The following is an 18084-nucleotide window of genomic DNA, read 5'->3' on the forward strand; positions in this document are numbered from 1 at the left end:
CTACTTGGGCACTATTATGGCTAACTCCTACTTCATCTTCAAGCAAGCCACTTTACTGTAGAACCCAAAACTCATGTTCCAGAGACTTCTTTTTGAGACAGAAGTTACATTCCCAGAAACTGTACCCAGAGCTACAAATTCTTCACTTAGAGCTTCAAAAAAAGTCATTTCTATTCTCCCAGGAAGTTCTTGAACAATCTGGATATGCCTCTAAGAGTCCGCCCAGACTTTCCCCCTGTGGATTGGCCATTTATGGTTCCTGTCTTCTCTGATCTGGTTCCCAAGTCTTTCACCTCCTTGGCCCTTCAGCTCATGCAACAAAGGGCTGAACTGACTCTGCTTCCTGAGGTGTGGGTGACTGGGCTGAACCTGTGCACCAAATGTGATCTAGGAAATTTACGCTATGGTGTTTCAACAGAAAGGATGTACTCTGTGAGCTGTGAACTGATTGTGGCTGAGCTCACCACAATTCCATTCCTAATGTCAAGTCTTAATCAGTTGTATTGATTCCTGTCTCCATTGCACTCCCACAAACTTCCATCCTGAGTTCCCTTAAGCCCCATCTCTCAGAGCAGCTGTTCCAAGAGTGCTCTCCAAACACAGATCCAAGCAGCTAGCATCCTGCTCAAGGAGATACAGGGATTCCCTGTCTGGCCAGATCCATCAGCTTGCCTCAAACTCTTACCCCCTTTCTTTGAGAAATCAGCTCTCAGAATAATAGATGTAAAGCAAATGCTTGCTTTCCCCCAGAATGGAACTGCATCCTTCCACCTGCACCCCTGCCCCCCAGCTGTCACCTCTCAGCACTTGCCAAGCTCTAGCCAAGCCAACCTACTTCTCCTCCCTCTAGCACAGGGCTGGGTGGATATTCAGTTGACTTCTGCTTTGCAGAGTCCAACTGGGAACTCTCTGAAGAGGGGACCTGCAAGGTTCCTGTACAAGGCTGAGTAGAAGTCAGCAGGTGAAGACGGAAAAACCCACATACTACAACCCCACCCCACTGAGTAGGGAGCCTGATGTGGGGCTTAATCCAGGACTCTGGGATCGTGACTTGAGTTAAAAGCAGATGCCCAACTGACTGAGGCACCCAAGCACCCCCTGCAATATTGTGTTATTAACTATAGTCGCCATGCTATACATTATATCCTTAGGACTTATTTATTTTGTAACTGGAAGTTTGTGCCTTTTGACCCCTTCACCCATTTTGTCCCCTAACAACCACTAATTTGTTCCCTGTATCTATGAGCTTTGTTTGCTTTAGGTTCAGTGTATAAATGAGATCTTACAGTATTTGTCTTTCTCTGACTTACACACTTAGCAAAATACCCTATAGGCCCACCCATGTTGTCACAGATGGTAAGACATCATTGTTTTATATGGCTGAATAATATTCCATTATATATATATGTGTGTGTGTGTGTGTGTGTGTGTGTGTGTGTGTGTGTATAGTTGTTTCCCTTAGGTTGTTTACCCTTAGGTTGTTTCCATGACTTGGCTCTTATAAATAATGCTGCAAGAAACACAGGGGTGTGTATACCTTTTTGAATTAAGTAGTTCCATGTCCTTCTAATAAATACCCAGAAGTGGAACGGCTGGGTCACATGGTAACTCTATTTTTAATCTTTTGAGGATCCTCCACACTGTTTCCCCCAGTGGCTGCCCCAGTTTGCATTCCCACCAATGGTGTGTAAGCATTTCCCTTTCTTCACACCTTTGTCAGCTTTTGTTATTTCTCGTCTTTTTTATTCTAGCCGTTCTAAGAGATGTGAAGTAACATCTCCTTGTGGTTTCGATTTGTATTTCCCTGGTGATGAGTGATGCTGCGTGTCTTCTCACGCACCTGTTGGCCATCTGAACGTCTTCTCTGGAGAAATGTGTATTAGGATCCTCTGCCCGTTTTTTTTTTAAAGATTTTATTTATTTGTTTATTTGTCAGAAAGAGAGAGAGAACATACAAGTAGTCAGAGACGCAGGCAGAGGGGGAGAGAAAAGCAGGCTCTTTGCTGAGCAAGGAGCCCGATGCGGGACTCTATCCTGGGACCCTGGGATCACGACCTGAGCCGAAGGCAGCAGCCTAACCCACTGAGCCACCCAGGTGTCCCTCCTCTGCCCATTTTTAAATCAGATTTTTTTTTTTTTTTTTTTTGCTATTGAGTTGTATGAGTTCTTGGTATATTTTGAATATTCACTCCTTACCTGATATATGATTTATAAGTATTTTCTCTCATCCAGTAGGCTGCTTTCTCATTTTGTTGCTCTCCTTTGCTGGGCAGCTCCTGCACAATTTTATCTCCTTTGTAGACCCAACCGAACCTCACTGTGTAAGATCTCTCACAGGGACAGAGGCTCAGGAAGACCCCTACATCCCATACTGAACAGCACTGATAACACTTGTGCTAAACCTTAGGTGCATCCCTGAGTCTCCAAGGTGGCTGATCGCCCAGAACAAAAGTGCTAAAGCCATGAGGGTCATGAAGTACATCGCAAAGAAAAATGGAAAACCTCTGCCTGCCTCCCTTCAGGTGAGCAAGCAGCTGAACTCTCATATCAAGGAACAGTGACAGGAGGGTCTGAGAAAGCCATTCTCAGTGGGGAGTTACAGAAGGGGCTCACCACAGGCAATAGGGTAGTTCTGTTGTACTAGGCTTCATGGTTCCTGGTCAAAAATTCTAAATCAATCAAAAACATAAAACTAAAAGGAAAGTAAAAATCACTTAAAGGCAAATGAGAAGCTTCTATTGTGTGCAGCCCAAGGCTGTGGGGTCACTGGTACCCAGGTACCCCGTGTCTTTCCTCCCCTGGGTATTCATTGATATGCTCAGGGAGGGGGCTCTTTCCAGGAGGGAAGAGTCTTCAGACAGAAATAATTTCTTGGAATTTTAAATATTTTTGATAGAAACTTGCCCCAGAATGTTCTGAGCAGTCTCCTGCCTTCTGAAATAAAACATATCCCGGGGGTGTCCATCCATTTTCTCCACGTTTCATGGTTTTGCCTTTGGAAGACCTCATCGTCTTTAGCTGAAGCCTTTTGATCCAACTGGGGCTGGGAAAGTGAAAATCAAGCTGATTAGAAAACCCCATCAAAGTAAGAGTAATCGTCTCTGTGCCAGGAGCTAAGCTAGGTTACCTGTAAGCATTTATGATTTTCATGACTTCAGAGTGAGCATTTGGGGACTCAAAGCCCCCCTTTTTTGAAACTTCCTCTTCAGTTTCTGGGTGGTTGGGCAGATCCTCTTTACCCTGGATGACCAGCATAGCCTTGATTCTTAAGTTGTAGATCCTTTCAGAAATCGGTCAGGGACTAAAGCACGCGTGAATCACTGTCTGGCCAACGTGCAGAGTTCACTCACATGAGCGTCGTGAGTCTGCTGAACGTTCTTGCTTCGCTCCTTAGACTTGCAGAGTCCCCCCCCCACCCACCACCACCACACCCATGTTGCTGTAGGAAGGAGTGGTTTTCGCAAAGGTTTGCTTCCCGAACCCTGGAGATTGAATCTCAACTCCACCACCTACTGTTTTCTTACAGCACAGGGCTTCTCAAACTTTAATTAATATCTGTGCACAGGATGCCCCTGGGGACCTTGCAGAAATGCAGAGTGGTTCAGCCTGTCTGGACAGGTGCCCCGGGTCTTTCATTCTAACAAGCTCTAGGTGATATGGAGATGTTTTGAATGCCAAGGTCCCGGAGCAGAGCCTCCTGGTCCAACAAAGAGCATGCCCAGTGCCATCAGCCCTCAGGACCCCTGAGCCGGGCTTCCTTCTGCCCCCTTGTGCTTGACCAGTGCTGCTGGACATATGTGCATGAGTGTCCTAACTCCCCCTAGCCTAGCTTCCCCTTCTCTGGAAGGGGATAAAAAAAAAAAAAAAAAAGATGGAAATGAACTTCCAGGATAGCCAAGGTTAAATGAGCTAGTAGTGTGAAAGGCTCATTAGAAACCCTCAGCAGGTGTCAGGCAGGTACTGTCGTGATTCCCTGTCTTACCCACGGATACCGTCTTTCACCACACAAAGCTGTTCCTGCTCTTTTTATCCTAGAGCCTCAGACCTGATGAGGAAGTTGACAAGAAGCTGAATCCTTCATTTCTTGACTTGGTCAGAACCCCTCAGATAAGGAAACATACTTTGATCTTGATGTACAACTGGTAAGGAAAATTTTTTACTTTAAAATCCCTTTCTTTCTTTCTTTCTTTCTTTTTTGATTTTAAATCCCTATCATCCACATTAGGGGAGGAGCAAAGAAAGCCCTGTCACACAGCCTAGATCCAGTACAAGTATGGATAGTGGACAGCAAGGGATCTCGTTTATAGCCACGTTTTCTGATACCACTTTTTGAGATAGGCGTTTGAAATCAGCTTACAGTCTCAAAGCATAGATAAGTATGTTCTCAACCTTAGCATTGCTTTAGAATCTCCTGCGAGATTATAAAATACCAACGCCAGAACCCCCACCCCAGCCCCAGAAAATACTGATTGGATTGGTCAAGAAAAGGGTCTAGGCACCAATATTTTGACATTCTCCAGGTGAGTCTGATATAGTGCCCAACCTGAGAACTACTGGTTCTATACCTATAATGAGTATAGATCTCTCCTTATTGCACAGGGCTAGCAAGGAAAGGTTCTTTTCCCTTTCTTGTCTATTGGAGAAAGAAGTAAACTTACGAAGGAGAAAAAACCACAAGGAATAATCCACGAGCTCTACAGTCCAGTGGTGATGCCAGATCATTTCTGCTATCTGCAGGCTGTTCCTAGAGCTGTGAGCTGTTCACTCAGCACCAAGCCTTCCTCAGTGCAGCTCGCTTTCTTTTTAGTGTGTCCCAGGATTCATGCTGGCCACAAGAAGATTTGGAATCACAGACAGAAGCAAGGCTCCTCAGGAAGTCACTTAGCAACCTTATCAATACTGCCTTTAAAATACAGCCAGGAAATTTGGCTTTGTACCCTTCTTTCCTTTTCTGGATAGTTGTGACTCTTGCTCAGCATCCTCTTATTTGTCATTATAGATAAGGAACACTTCCAGTCAACAAAACACAACCAAAAACCACCATCAAAATGCTATGTATTGTGTTAGAGGAGAAATCAGCAAGAAGGGACGTTGTACCCATTTGGGGATTTGGTACCCATTTGGGTCTCAGACTTCCTAATATTTGAATTAAGTGGCCCACCCCTTTGATCCCAGTTCCATTAGAAGACCACCAAGAAAGAAATAATTAACAACCACTAATAACCTGAGACAGTTTTACCAACTAAGTCACTTCAGAAAGACATGTCTTCCTACTTTTCAATTTGGCCAGGGAGTGCTATCCTGATTGCTTCTCCTGTCCCTGTTCTGGGGACCCAGTCAGCCACTGTGGTGGGCCAGATCATGTAAAAGCAGTAGAATGAAGGGAAGAGCAATAAGAAGATGACACAGAAAGGTGATCCACGATCAACTCTTCTTTTTCCAGAAGCCTCTCCTTTTTGATGACTTGCTTCTGGAGCTTGGCTTGACCTGAGCTTCTCCTCTTTGCTCAGGTTCACGAGCTCTGTTCTCTACCAAGGCCTCATCATGCACATGGGCCTTGCGGGGAGCAATATCTACTTGGACTTCTTCTTCTCTGCCTTGGTGGAATTCCCAGCCGCCCTCATCATCATCCTCACCATTGATCATATAGGTCGTCGGTATCCATGGGCTGCATCAAATATGGTGGCCGGGGCAGCCTGTCTCGCCTCAGTTTTCATCCCTGATGGTAAGTGTCAAGCCACGATGGCGTCTTGTCTTCCAAGACCCCAAGAAGAGGGGGTGTCACAACCTTCTGATAGTAAGATGATGTAATTCATCCTCCAAGTCAATTTGGAAAGAATGAACACAGTATCTGGGACCTTCCTGAGCAAACTCATATGGTCACCCTGTCTTTAAGAACAATTATACCTAACATTTGCTTGCTGTGATATAATCACGATTGTTCTCTAATGTGCTATAACAAGAGACTAAGAGGACATATGCCGTAGGCCATTGATCTGGCTCAGAGCAGAGAGCATAGGCTTTGGGGTAGAGCAGGCCCAGGCTTAAAGTCTTATACCCGCCTTTTCCAGATACTATTTAGGTAACCCCCCTTGAACTCCCTGCACCATCCTGCAGAACAAATAAGAAAGTTTAAGGAAATGTAACCAATGCACAATTATTCAGTTCCTTTCTTCCCTTTTCAAATGCCTTCTCAATTAGGAGAAGCAAAAACCTATACAACAGAATCCTATTGGCAACATGGAGCTTTCTTTGAGCACTGTAGTTATGAGCATTTATTTAAAATATGCCCATATTTTGCTGTTTTGGGGGGGATGGCCTGTATAAATTAGAGTTGGTGCTTTGTAAACTGGTATAATCCAGCTGTCATTAATGACTGAGGTCTAAAGGGAGTGTTAGAATCTTGTCCAAGGTTCCAACTATCAGAGATGGGAAATTTTGCTCAAAAGTCTTGATTTTAGAGAATATTGCATTCTCATCCCATTCTGGAATGTGGACTCTCCCATCCGGAGCACTGTTTGCAGACCAGGGATTGTGTACGATGTGTGTGATTGGTGCATTTTTGCCCTTCAGATCTCCATTGGCTAAGAGTTACAGTTGCGTGTTTGGGTAGAATGGGGATTACAATGGCCTTCGAAATGGTCTGCCTGGTCAATGCAGAGCTTTACCCCACGTTCATCAGGTGAGCACATTTTCTTCAACATGAAGAAGATGAGTGGGGTGTTGGCTTATGGGCTAGAACTACAAGTGCCAGCAGATGGCACCTTCCTTTTCAAAACACAGGGCAAGAAAACCTGAAAACCAAAACAAACCGCAGGTCTGGCAGTAGCCAGACCACATCTCACAGTCACAGGGTAGGGTCAAATACAGTTACTGTGTAGTGAGAATAGAAGATACTGGTTTCAAGAGAGGTATTACCAAATGGCCATAGGCAATAGTGATCAGAAACAGCACAAACAAGGGTCCCTGGGTGGCACAGTAGGTTAAGTGTCTGCCTTTGCCTCAGGTCATGATCCCAGGGTCCTGGGATCGAGCCCCACATCAGGTTCCCTGATCAGCAGGGAGATTGCTTCTCCCTCTCCCTTGGGCCCTCACTCTCTCCAGCTCATTCTGTCTCTCCAACTCACTCTTTCTCAAATAAATATTTTTTTAAAAAAAAAAGGAAGAAAAGAAAAGAAATAAAACAGTATGAACAGGACCATAGAACAGTACAGGGAAGACAGATGACCAAAATAAAAAGTGAAAAATGCTCCCCCCATTAAAAATCTTCAAAAAAGGCTAATATAAAAGTAGTACAACAGAATATGAGTGGAATTATGAATCATGCACCATTTATGTGTGTTGAAAACAAGGTGAACACCATTTTTTCAGTGCACGGCACTTTAGCGATTTGAGGAGGATTTATTTGGGGGAGGGGCGGGAATAAGTACTCTATGGTAGAAGCTGGAAACTAAATCAGCTGCCTGTATTTCAGGAATCTGGGTGTCCTTGTCTGTTCCTCCATGTGTGACATCGGTGGCATCATCACACCGTTCCTGGTCTACCGGCTCACTGATGTCTGGCATGAGCTCCCGCTGGTGGTTTTTGGTGAGAAATCCTCAGACATATCTTTAAATGAAAACCTCTTTTTCTAGGGACCTCCATTGTTCCATCTCAAAATAGGTATCAGTGCCAGTATTATAACTGGCATTCAGTTATAATAATTAGGACTTCTCTCAGTGTTAGTAATAGCATAGGTGATACTCTTGGTGCCTACTAAGACTCAAGTATGGGAACCACTAGGACTCCCAGCCTCAGTGATACAAAGTTCAAGAAGGAGAGAGGTGGAAAGCTGTTTGCCTGAAGAACACCCTTAACTCTTTCCTCACCGATTTCTACCCCTGCTTGAGTCTCTTTGTCACAGAGCTCACTTTTTCTGCCTCCTTTATGGCCAAACATGGAAAATACAAAACTTTTCACTTCATTACTTCAACAAAAAGTGGTTAAAACCCAGGGGGTTTTGAAAGACCACAATTAAGGAAATGCATCAGCATCACTGCAAACCTGTGTTGGTGTTGGGTGCCCCTTCCCCAAATCCCTTGGGCAATTAGATTTAAGGAGGATTGGCACAGCCCTTTCCTCCAGCCCTGAAGGAATGTACCAGGGCGGAGCCCTCCCTCTCCCCTCACTGCCCAACCTGCAGCATGGACGGTGACAGGGACAAACCTAACTATCAGCAATTAACATGCAGAGGCCAATGTTGAACATGACGTCTATAGACTGCGGAAGGTGTCTGGGAATCATGCACACTCCCATTTGTTCATGTCCATTCTTTTCCTCATAGCTGTGGACAATGGGACAGACCTTCCCCGTGAGCCACACAGAGGGGTGCAAGGGGGTGTCCGGAATCATGCACACAGCATTCGCCTCCTTGAGCTAGCCAGAAGGCCTCAACACACCCAGCTCAGCCTTCTTTCAGTGGGTCTAAACAGACATGAACAGTTTTCCTCAACCCTCACTTAATTTGTGGGGAGGGAAGACAAGATGCTCTGCACACTGGGGGCACTTCCAGCTGGCTTTTCTCCTAATGCCACGCATTGGTCACACACAAGTACCTCTGCTCATTCCTCTTCTCAAGGGATGTGTGAGGGAGAAATTTTCCACTGCTGTAGATGTGAAAGCAATCTGAAAAACAATCTGAGGGGTTTGAAGGGGCGGGGGGTGGGAGGTTGGGGGAACCAGGTGGTGGGTATTGGAGAGGGCACAGATTGCATGGAGCACTGGGTGTGGTGCAAAAACAATGAATACCATGACACTGAAAAGAAATTAAAAAATAAAATAAAATTTAAATTTAAAAAAGTTAAAATAAAAAAAATTTTAAATACCCTGGTTAATGAGGCTTATCTTTGCAAATATAAAAAGCTAAAGAGATGATCCTTCAATGAATCTATTATATATTCTCTTCCTAATTCACTCACTGCAGAGAATCAAAGCCAGCAAATACGTGTAAAATTTGCACAAGTTACAACCAAGTAAATCTTTACATGTTTGGAGAAACTCTGAAGGTGGCTACTTCATTCATAACTCTGTGACAAGTTCTGCCATGTAACAAGCAGGCGTGTATTTCAGTCTCAGGACAAGCGTGTGAGGTGGGAGTATCAACCCACTTTATGGTCACGAGCCTGGTGCCAAATTTCCCAGGGCTCTGAGACCAGTGAGTGGGGGCTCAGAACTCAGACACCCAGAGCGCAGCCAGAGTCCGCAACTTCTCTCCGTGGGCCCCGATTCCTGTCATTCTATAAAGATGTAAAAACAGAGGCCAGTGTGCATTTTTTTGGAACTCCAAAACCAGTGAAAGCTCCACATCTACTTCCTGCATTCTGTTACCACAAAACATAAAACATAATTTTAAAATCCCAAAATGTTAATGGGAATTTAAAGACACATAAACACTCGAAGGTTTACTATGACTCCCCAGCATGTGTAAAAACATTACAGCTGCTGACAAAGGAAAAAGGAACAAAAGGAATTGCTTGAACACCCGAATCAGAACTAAAAGTATAGGCCTGGCTATGATTTTTAAAAGCCATGATATAGTGATATGTGATTCACGACTTCTAGGTTCTCGCCGTGCTCCAAGTTTCTGACTAATTTTCATTACTAAGTGCTTTATACTGGCAGTGTTAATGTTCTTCCTTTCCTTAGAGTTGATTATTTTTTCTGAGTTATTTTCTAACTCCAATGCATCTTAATATTATGGCAATGTTCTCTAGCCTAGAATAACCCTGACTCGAAATGTTGAGTATTCCATCTCCCTATAAGGAATTATAATCCAACAGAGTTTAGAATCAGCAAAATATTTATAGGACAGTCAGAGATAAAAGAGAAATATGTAAGTATAGAAAATCACACACGCAAAATCTTTTTAAGAAGTAGTAATTTTTAAAAGAAGTTCCTATTATAAAGCCTGCATGTTTTAGTTCTTAATGTGATTTGCGTCTGTTTGGCTTCCAGGGGTGGTTGGCTTGGTTGCTGGGGGACTGGTGTTGCTGCTTCCGGAGACCAAAGGGAAGGCTTTGCCTGAGACTATTGACGAAGCTGAAAACATGCAGAGGTAGGGAGCTCAAATTCCTCCATACACATCTGGGCCCACTCTGTAGCCAGTTGGAAAAAATTCTGAGGTCGAATTTATACCTCATACCATCCATTGAGATCAAGTCACATGAGATCAAAGACTGGAAAAGAGACAAAGAAACAGTAAAATAATGAACATATCATAGAAAAATATTCATGCTTTCATAGTGAGGAAGGTCTCTCTGTAAGTACAGAAAAAAAAAAAAATCCAGGACTCATTTTTAAAAAGATCTATAAGTTTGCTTTTATAAAAACAAAGAATTCTGCATTGAAAAACTAACAGAAGCTAAAATACTAATACTAATAATAATAATAATAATAACAAATGTGGAGAATATATTTACTCCTCTATAAGGGACTAATTTTCTTAATATATAAAGAGCTCTAACAAATCCATATGAGAACCACACAAAAGAAAAAATGAGTTAAGGGTTTGAACATATAATTCAGTGAAAGGAAAATAAAAGCAGCTCTTAAAGATATGAAAATATGCTCGCTTCCTACATAACAAGAGAAATACGAATGAACACCACTCCTCACAACTTAGATTATTGAAGACCAAACCACTTGGTAACATTGTTTTGGGGAAGAATGTGAGGAAGCAGTGTCCTACATTGCCTGCGGAAATACACAGCTGAAATCTCTATGATGGCAAATTGACAAAAGTATAAAAAATGTGTATTTATTACTTTAAGATTTTTATTTATTTATTTGAGAGAGAGAGAGAGAGAAAGAGCACAAGCAGAGAGAGCTGCAGAGGAAGAGGGAGAAGCAGACCCCCTACTGAGCAGGGAGCCTGACGCAAGGCTTGATCCCAGGACCCCAGGATCACGACCAGAGCCAAAGGCAGACACTTAACCGACTGAGCCACCCAGGTGCCCCTGTGTGTTCCTTTTTACCGAGCAATTCCACACTTCCAGGAATTTACATGTACAAAATGACATATATACAAGATTACTATTAAAGACAATTTTTTTATGTAACGAAAGATTGGAAACAACCTAAATGCACATTGATTAGGAGTCCAGTTATAAAAATTATGGTATGTCATTCAGTAAAATACTATACAACCATTAAAAGAAGAAGGCAGCTTTATACACACTGATAAGGAAAGTCCCCTAAGATACATTACTAAAAGGGGAACACCTGGGTGGCTCAGTCCATTAAGCATCCGACTCAATTTTGGTTCAGATCTTGATCTTGGGTTCAAGATCTTGGGTTCAAGCCCCACAACGGCCTCCATGCGGCATATGGCAACTACTTGATAAATATATATATATATTTACCTGTATCTTTACCTGTGTCTTTGGAAGAATATGCAAGAGCCAGAATGTTGGCAGTCTGTGGGTTCAATGGCTGTAGAACACAGGTGGGAGGGATTTCCGGTGCATACCTTTTCCTACTTTCCAAATTTTGGACCATGGGAACCTATTCAAAAATTAAACTTAAGAAAGTCTAATGAAGAGAAACATAGGACACACTGCCCACAATTTCTTTATGCGGTATGCTTAGATGTTTTTACTCATTTTAATTGTATTCCAGTTCTGGCTTGCTGGGACCATGAACTGAACTGAATTTTATCCATTCTACACAATGTTCCCATTTAACACACTCGGCACCCATGCAGATGGCGCTGCAAAGAATAGCTGTGGCCCAAGGCTTTTCCTAGAACTTGGAGCTCAACATTACAAAAGGCCTTTGAGCTCAGCCAGAGGTCACACATTGGTGACCCACAAGACATCAGGGCCTCAAGGGCTTTGCTTGACACACATGGTATTTTTAAAGTGGGAAATTCCACATAAGCTGGATTTCCAGGATCTATTAAAGAAAAAAATTCCAGGGATTTGGTAACCCAGAGCAGGCATTTCCTCTTACTGGTAGTTTGCAGGAGCTGAGGGTTGGCTGGAGGCTTGGAAGGTCATGCCTGTTGGAGGAGGCCCAGAGCTACATTCCCTGCTATCTCGTGCCTAGCACATTTATTATTTCTGCCTGGTGCATGCAGACATTTGAGCTTGAGATCCTTGATCTAGACCAACTGTCCCCCAGTCCCCCAAATCTCTATCTCAGTGAACCTTCCCATGCACATGAGCCTCCCTTTGGACACAGACTATACCGCATTTACTGTTGTATCCCTAGGATTCGGCACAGACCAGGTGCTTCCCATAGAGCTGTGGACTAAATGCTGAGCTCCTTCCACAGCATCTCTAATCGTGGACTCTCCAGGCTTGTGCAGCAGCTCCAAGCTGGGAAGGCAGTAATGTGTTGTGAGGAGGAGCCTGTTAGGCCAGGTCCTGACATTTCCCATCATGTGGCCTTAACTCTTCCAAGCCTTGATTTCTTCATCTGTAAATGGGGACAACAGTTTCTACTCATTGGATTTTTGTAATGAGATACATGCATAGAAAGTGCCTGGCTCTTTGGAAATGTCCAATAGTCATCCTATTATTCATGGAAGTTTCCATAGCTGCTTTGTGAAACAGGTGACTTTGTCCCTAGATGACTGAGTGGAAATCAAATTTTAAAACATATTCTGAATGGTTTTGAGATAGGGAAGCATGGCTCTGTGAGAGACACAGACATGTCTACTTGTAAGAGGTTTCCCATCAGGCTGGTTCATCTGGTTTGGGAGATGTCACCAAGATTATTCCTGCTGTTGGTTTATATGTCTTCTCTTGGTGTGATCTTCAGATACTTTTATGTGTAGATCTTCTCTGTGATCTACAGATACTTTTATGAAGATTCGTGCCGCTGTTGTTATGACTGCTGCTGTTGCTGCTATTGTTGTTGCTGTTGCTGCTGCTATTGTTGCTGTTGCTGTTGTTACTATTGCTGCTACTACTGCTGCTGTTGTTCCTTTTGTTGCTGCTGTCATTGCTGTTGTTCCTGTTATTACTATTATTGATGCCACTGTTCCTATTGTTGTTGTTCTTATTACTATTGTTGCTAATACGGTTGTTGCTATTGTTGCTGTTGTTGTTGTTATTGTTACTGTTGCTGCTGCTGTACTTACTGCTGCTATTCCTGTTGTTGCTGTGGTTACTATGGTTGTTGCTGCCATTGTTTCTATTGCTGCTGCTATTGTTGCTGTTGTTGCTGCTATTGTTGTTATGACTGCTGCTGTTGTTACTGTTACTATGACTGCTGATCCTGCTGTTGTTGCTTTTGTTGCTGTTGTTACTATGACTGCTGTTGTTGCTATTGTTATTATGGCTGCTGTTGCTGCTGTTGTTACTGTTGCTGCTGCTGGTGTTGCTGTTGTTGCTGCTGGTGTTGCTATTGTTGCTGCTGCTGCTGGTGTTGTTGCTGCTGGTGTTGCTATGGTTACTATTATTTCTGCCATGGTTCCTATTATTACTATTACTGCTGCCATTATTCCTGTCGTTGTTATTGTTGTTACTATCATTACTGTTGCTCCTGTTGTTGCTGTTGTTCCTGTTGTTACTATTATTGCTGCTGTTGTTGCTCTGTTGACTGTTGTTGTTACTGTCTTTGTTCCTATTGTTGCTGCTTTTGTTGCTATTGTTACTGTTGCTGCTGCTGTGGTTCCTATTGTTGTCACTATTGTTGCTGCCATGGCTCCTGTTATTACTATTATTGATGCCATCATTCCTGTTTTTATTGTTCTTGTTACTATTGTTGCTGCTATGGTTGTTGCTACGGTTACTATTGTTGTTGCTGCTGCTGCTCCTGTTGTTGCTGTGGTTACAGTCATTGCTCCTGCTGCTATTGCTATGGTTACTATTATTGCTGTTGCTATTGTTGCTGTTTTTGCTATTATTGTTACTGTTGCTGCTGCTGCTCTTGCTCCTGCTGTTCCTGTTGTTGTGGTGGTGGTTACTATGGTTGCTGCTGCTATTGTTGCTGTTGTTGCTGCTATTGTTGCTGTTGTTGCTATGACTGCTACTGTTGCTGTTGTTGGTTTTGTTACTATGACTGCTGTTGTTACTGTTGATATTATGACTGCTGCTGTTGTTGCTGTTGTTACTGTTGCTGCTGGTGGTGTTGCTGTTGTTGTTATTGTTGCTGCTGTTCCTGTTGTTGCTATTATTGCCATTGGTGCTGCTGTTGTTACTATTATTATTGCTCCTGGTGTTGTTCCTGCTGTTGTTGTTCCTATTATTCCGGTTGTTGCTGTTGTTACTATCATTGCTGTTTTTCCTGTTGTTACTATTATTGCTGCTATTGTTGCTTTGGTTACTATTGTTGCTGCTGTCATTGTTCCTATTGTTGCTGTTATTGTTGCTATTGTTACTATTGATGTTGTTGCTGCTTCTGTGGATCCTGTTGTTGTCACTATTGTTGCTGTTGTGGTTCCTGTTATTATTATTACTATTGTTACTCTTGTTTTTCCTATTGTTATGGTTACTATTGTTGCTGCTGTTGTTGCCATTGTTACTATTGCTGCTGCTATTGTCACTGTTGTTACTATTGTTACTGCTGCTGCTCCTGTTTCTGGCATTATTTCTGTTGTTGCTGGTCTTCCTGTTGTAATTATTGTTTCTGCTGTTGCTCCTGCTGCTTTTGTTGTTACTGTTGTTGACATAGAGACCCTGGGAGCAGCACCAACTTCCTTGGGCCCCTAAATCTGGAGCCTGAGAGAACCCCAGCATAGCCAGGGGATTTGGGTGGGCTGCTGCTATACTCCCTGTCTCAGACTGGCCCAGAAGCTGAGACAGGACTAAGCACCACCAGGTGGGGAAAATTTTGTGAGGAGCTGGGGAACATGGGAGCAGACCCACTCCAGATTTTAATACTATTATCAGGCAGAGCATGTCCAAAGGGCATGACAGGGAACAGCAGGATGAAGAAAGCAGCATTTCTATAATGAGTATCTGCAACTTCCTGGTATTCATAAAGATAAGATGATTGAGAAAATTTGCAATTTGATTTTTCACTTGCCCAACTGTTGGAAAGTAAATAAGCAATGGTAAGAATAATTTCTAAAATTGTATTTGCAAAGACTGATGACAACAGTGTATAGATTTTGCTATCATCATTTTTAACTGATATAAGATTAAATGTAGTCATTATCTGCCTCCTTTATTACATAGAAAAGTGACCACTTTAAGTAAGGAACATAGGCCAGTCCTATTTCCAGAAGATCATTTTTGGAACTGTTCCATCACATAAGTTACTCGCCAAGCTCTGTCTATTTTCTTTTTAGGAATCACCTCTCAGAACACTGCAATACTGTGCCTAGACAAAGTTTACATCCATTTGTTGTTCCATTTATTTCTTACCTCTTTATTTTGGTTTTTAGCCTCCTCACAATTTCTTTATCCCCTCTCCATGTTTTTTTTTTTTATTACTGCAGACCAAGAAATAATAAAGAAAAGATGATTTATCTCCAAGTCAAGAAACTAGACATTCCCTTAAACTAAGAAGAGAGACCACTCTTGCCATGGCCTTGCTGTGATGATACAAGTCCAGAACAGCTGTTTCTCCAAGCACCACAGAGCCAATGGAACTCAACCTCACTCCCCTTTGAACCCTGCTAACTTAGGTCTATAGTCAAATAGAGTTTGTTGTCCTACTGTATTAAAATCTTCCCATAGGACCAGATCCTACCAAACCCTACCAGCTCACTCCATTCCCAGCATTCCCAGGACAGTGCTATTGGGGTGCTAGGAATTGTTTTCATCTTTGTATTTCTTTATTTTATTCCTTTCTCCACAATGGTATCAAACCAAAACACATAGGGGTATTGTGGGCCAGGAAAACAAAATAGAAAAGATCTGAAAAACAATTAAGTGGAAACATAAAGACCTTGTTTTCTTAAACCTATAATACAGTTAAACAATATCAAGTTGTCTGGAACATCAGGAACTTTAAATTGGCCTTTCAGTGTCATGTGTGAAAATTTTTAAAATACATTCATTATTATCTGGGTTACACTTTAAAGGAACCTAAAGTGAAAGAATCAGAAATGCAACCTGAGTAATCACTAAATCTCCTCTATTTAGATGGAATCAGTACAAATGTGTGCTTTTTACAAAAAGTCTTGAGAAGAGTTTGACAAAGAGCAGCATTGAAGTTGGCTTATTAAACCAACACAGTAATGTTTCACTCCGATAAAAATTGCTCTAAATTTGTGGTTTAAAAAATTATATTAATATTTTACCAAGATAATATAGTAAATAAAAGCTTTTAGAAGCTAAATATTTCAAAGCCTATAATTAAAAACGGAAGTTCCTTACTCCATTCTTCTTCTATCAATGCCTCTGGAATAATTTTCAACTATTTTAGCTGGATTTTTTTCCCCTTGTGATTTATCTTTATATAGCTGAATAACTAGCTTTAAATTGACAGTGTTTGCCTTCTTAGGTTTAAATATTACATTACCTATTGATCTTTTTATATAAAATATAAAAGCTTAGCTTTCTTCAGCTTTCTCCTCATCCCAACACACAACTTCTCTCTTCTCTTCAAACTCTGTGTTATCACATTTTTATTCAATCAAAAGTTGACATTCACATTGTTATGGCTGTGTCACTATTTTTAACAGCTGAGCCACATCGTATATAATTATCACCTCTACTCTTTCACAGCATTTTATTTCTCTTGGGCCTTGGTTTTTATTGCTTGTTTTCTATATATGCACCATCACTTTCCCCCCAATTCTCTGATAAAACAATAGATCTCTCAGTGCATTCAAACACATCTCTTTCTTCCAGGGAGCCCTCCCACTTTCTAAACACACTTGGAGCCTGCAGCCCTTCTGGTCCAGTGTAGCCTGGCTGACATTAAGGTCTACTGCCCAGCTGTTTTCCTGGGCTCTCCGTTCCCCACCTTCCTGAGCAATCCCGGTGCCTCTTTCTTGGGTGGGATTCCCTGTGTCATAGGTCAGAAGTCTTCCTCATTCTTGGTCTTCTCCCTCATTTTGAGGAATCACATCTCCCAGTATTGTCCTGAGAAAGAGCACATACTTGTCCTAAATTCTCTTCTGTAACACTAGGTGTTACAACTACACATTCCTGGCCCTTTGCCACCTGGCTTCTTATAAGGCTCTACCAATGGGTAGCATTGGCCAGATAGGAAGATAGGAGCAAGAGAGGTCTTTCTTCCATATCATGAAGGTGTCTTGGGCAGCTGCAGTAACAGCTGCTGGCCACCTGAACCAAAGGAATGTGGGTTCCTGGTCACAGCTCGATGGTGGTGGGGCAGTTTTGACAGCAGTAGCAGCAGGAACATCATTGCCTCATTGACTTCAAGGCAAGAACATGGACGGAACTGGAAGAGATTATGCTGAGTGAAATAAGTCAAGCAGAGAGAGTCAAGTATCATATGGTTCCACTTATTTGTGGAGCATAACAAATATCATGGAGGACAAGGGGTGTTAGAGAGGAGAAGGGAGTTGGGGTAAATTGGAAGGGGAGGTGAATCATGAGAGACTATGGACTCTGAAAAACAGCCTGAGGGGTTTGAAGTGGCGGGGGTGTGGGAGGTTGGGGTACCCGGTGGTGGATATTATAGAGGGCACAGATTGCATGGAGCACTGGGTGTGGTGAAAAAATAATGAATACTGTTTTTCTGAAAATAAATAAATTTTTTAAAAAAAGATTTAAAAAAAAAAAACAAAAAAACAAAAAAAGAACAGGGTCTCAGGCTTCAGCCAGAAACAATTGCTGTTTCCCGGTCTTATGTATACACCTTCTTCTCTCTCTAGCATAGCTTTCTCTCTTTTGCTGAACAATTTTGTAAGTGAGTTCCTGTATCAAATTGTCTCTCTCTGAAATACCTACAGTGGTTTCTGTTTTGTTGATTCAGCACAAATTAATGTTCTTTTTGGGACCACACCAAGGAAATAGATATCCATATAAGAAAATCTGTAGTTTGTTAAATGATGTGATTGGGATTGAACACATTGGTGCCGTAATCGCCAGGGAAAAGTGAGATACTGACAGTATCTATCTACGACATTCAGTCACAAAACAGTTACTTAAATTTAAGCTGTGACTACCCGAAATGAAG

The 18084-nt window shown here is 42.3% G+C and overlaps 1 protein-coding gene across 1 annotated transcript in view; it reads left to right on the top strand.

Moving 5' to 3' along the window:
* Positions 1 to 17852, top strand: part of SLC22A2 (solute carrier family 22 member 2) — a 30375-nt gene extending 12523 nt beyond the window's left edge. Inside the window, exons 5-11 of the mRNA XM_059176609.1 lie at positions 2408 to 2522; positions 4036 to 4142; positions 5511 to 5725; positions 6574 to 6682; positions 7475 to 7587; positions 9994 to 10093; positions 15428 to 17852. Of these exons, the coding sequence (XP_059032592.1) occupies positions 2408 to 2522; positions 4036 to 4142; positions 5511 to 5725; positions 6574 to 6682; positions 7475 to 7587; positions 9994 to 10093; positions 15428 to 15494 (826 nt within the window). The 3' untranslated portion in view covers positions 15495 to 17852. The remainder of the gene's footprint in view (positions 1 to 2407; positions 2523 to 4035; positions 4143 to 5510; positions 5726 to 6573; positions 6683 to 7474; positions 7588 to 9993; positions 10094 to 15427) is intronic.
* Positions 17853 to 18084: the final 232 nt, after the last annotated feature.

Source organism: Mustela lutreola, chromosome 6 (genome assembly GCF_030435805.1).
Source record: "Mustela lutreola isolate mMusLut2 chromosome 6, mMusLut2.pri, whole genome shotgun sequence".
NCBI lineage: Eukaryota > Metazoa > Chordata > Mammalia > Carnivora > Mustelidae > Mustela > Mustela lutreola.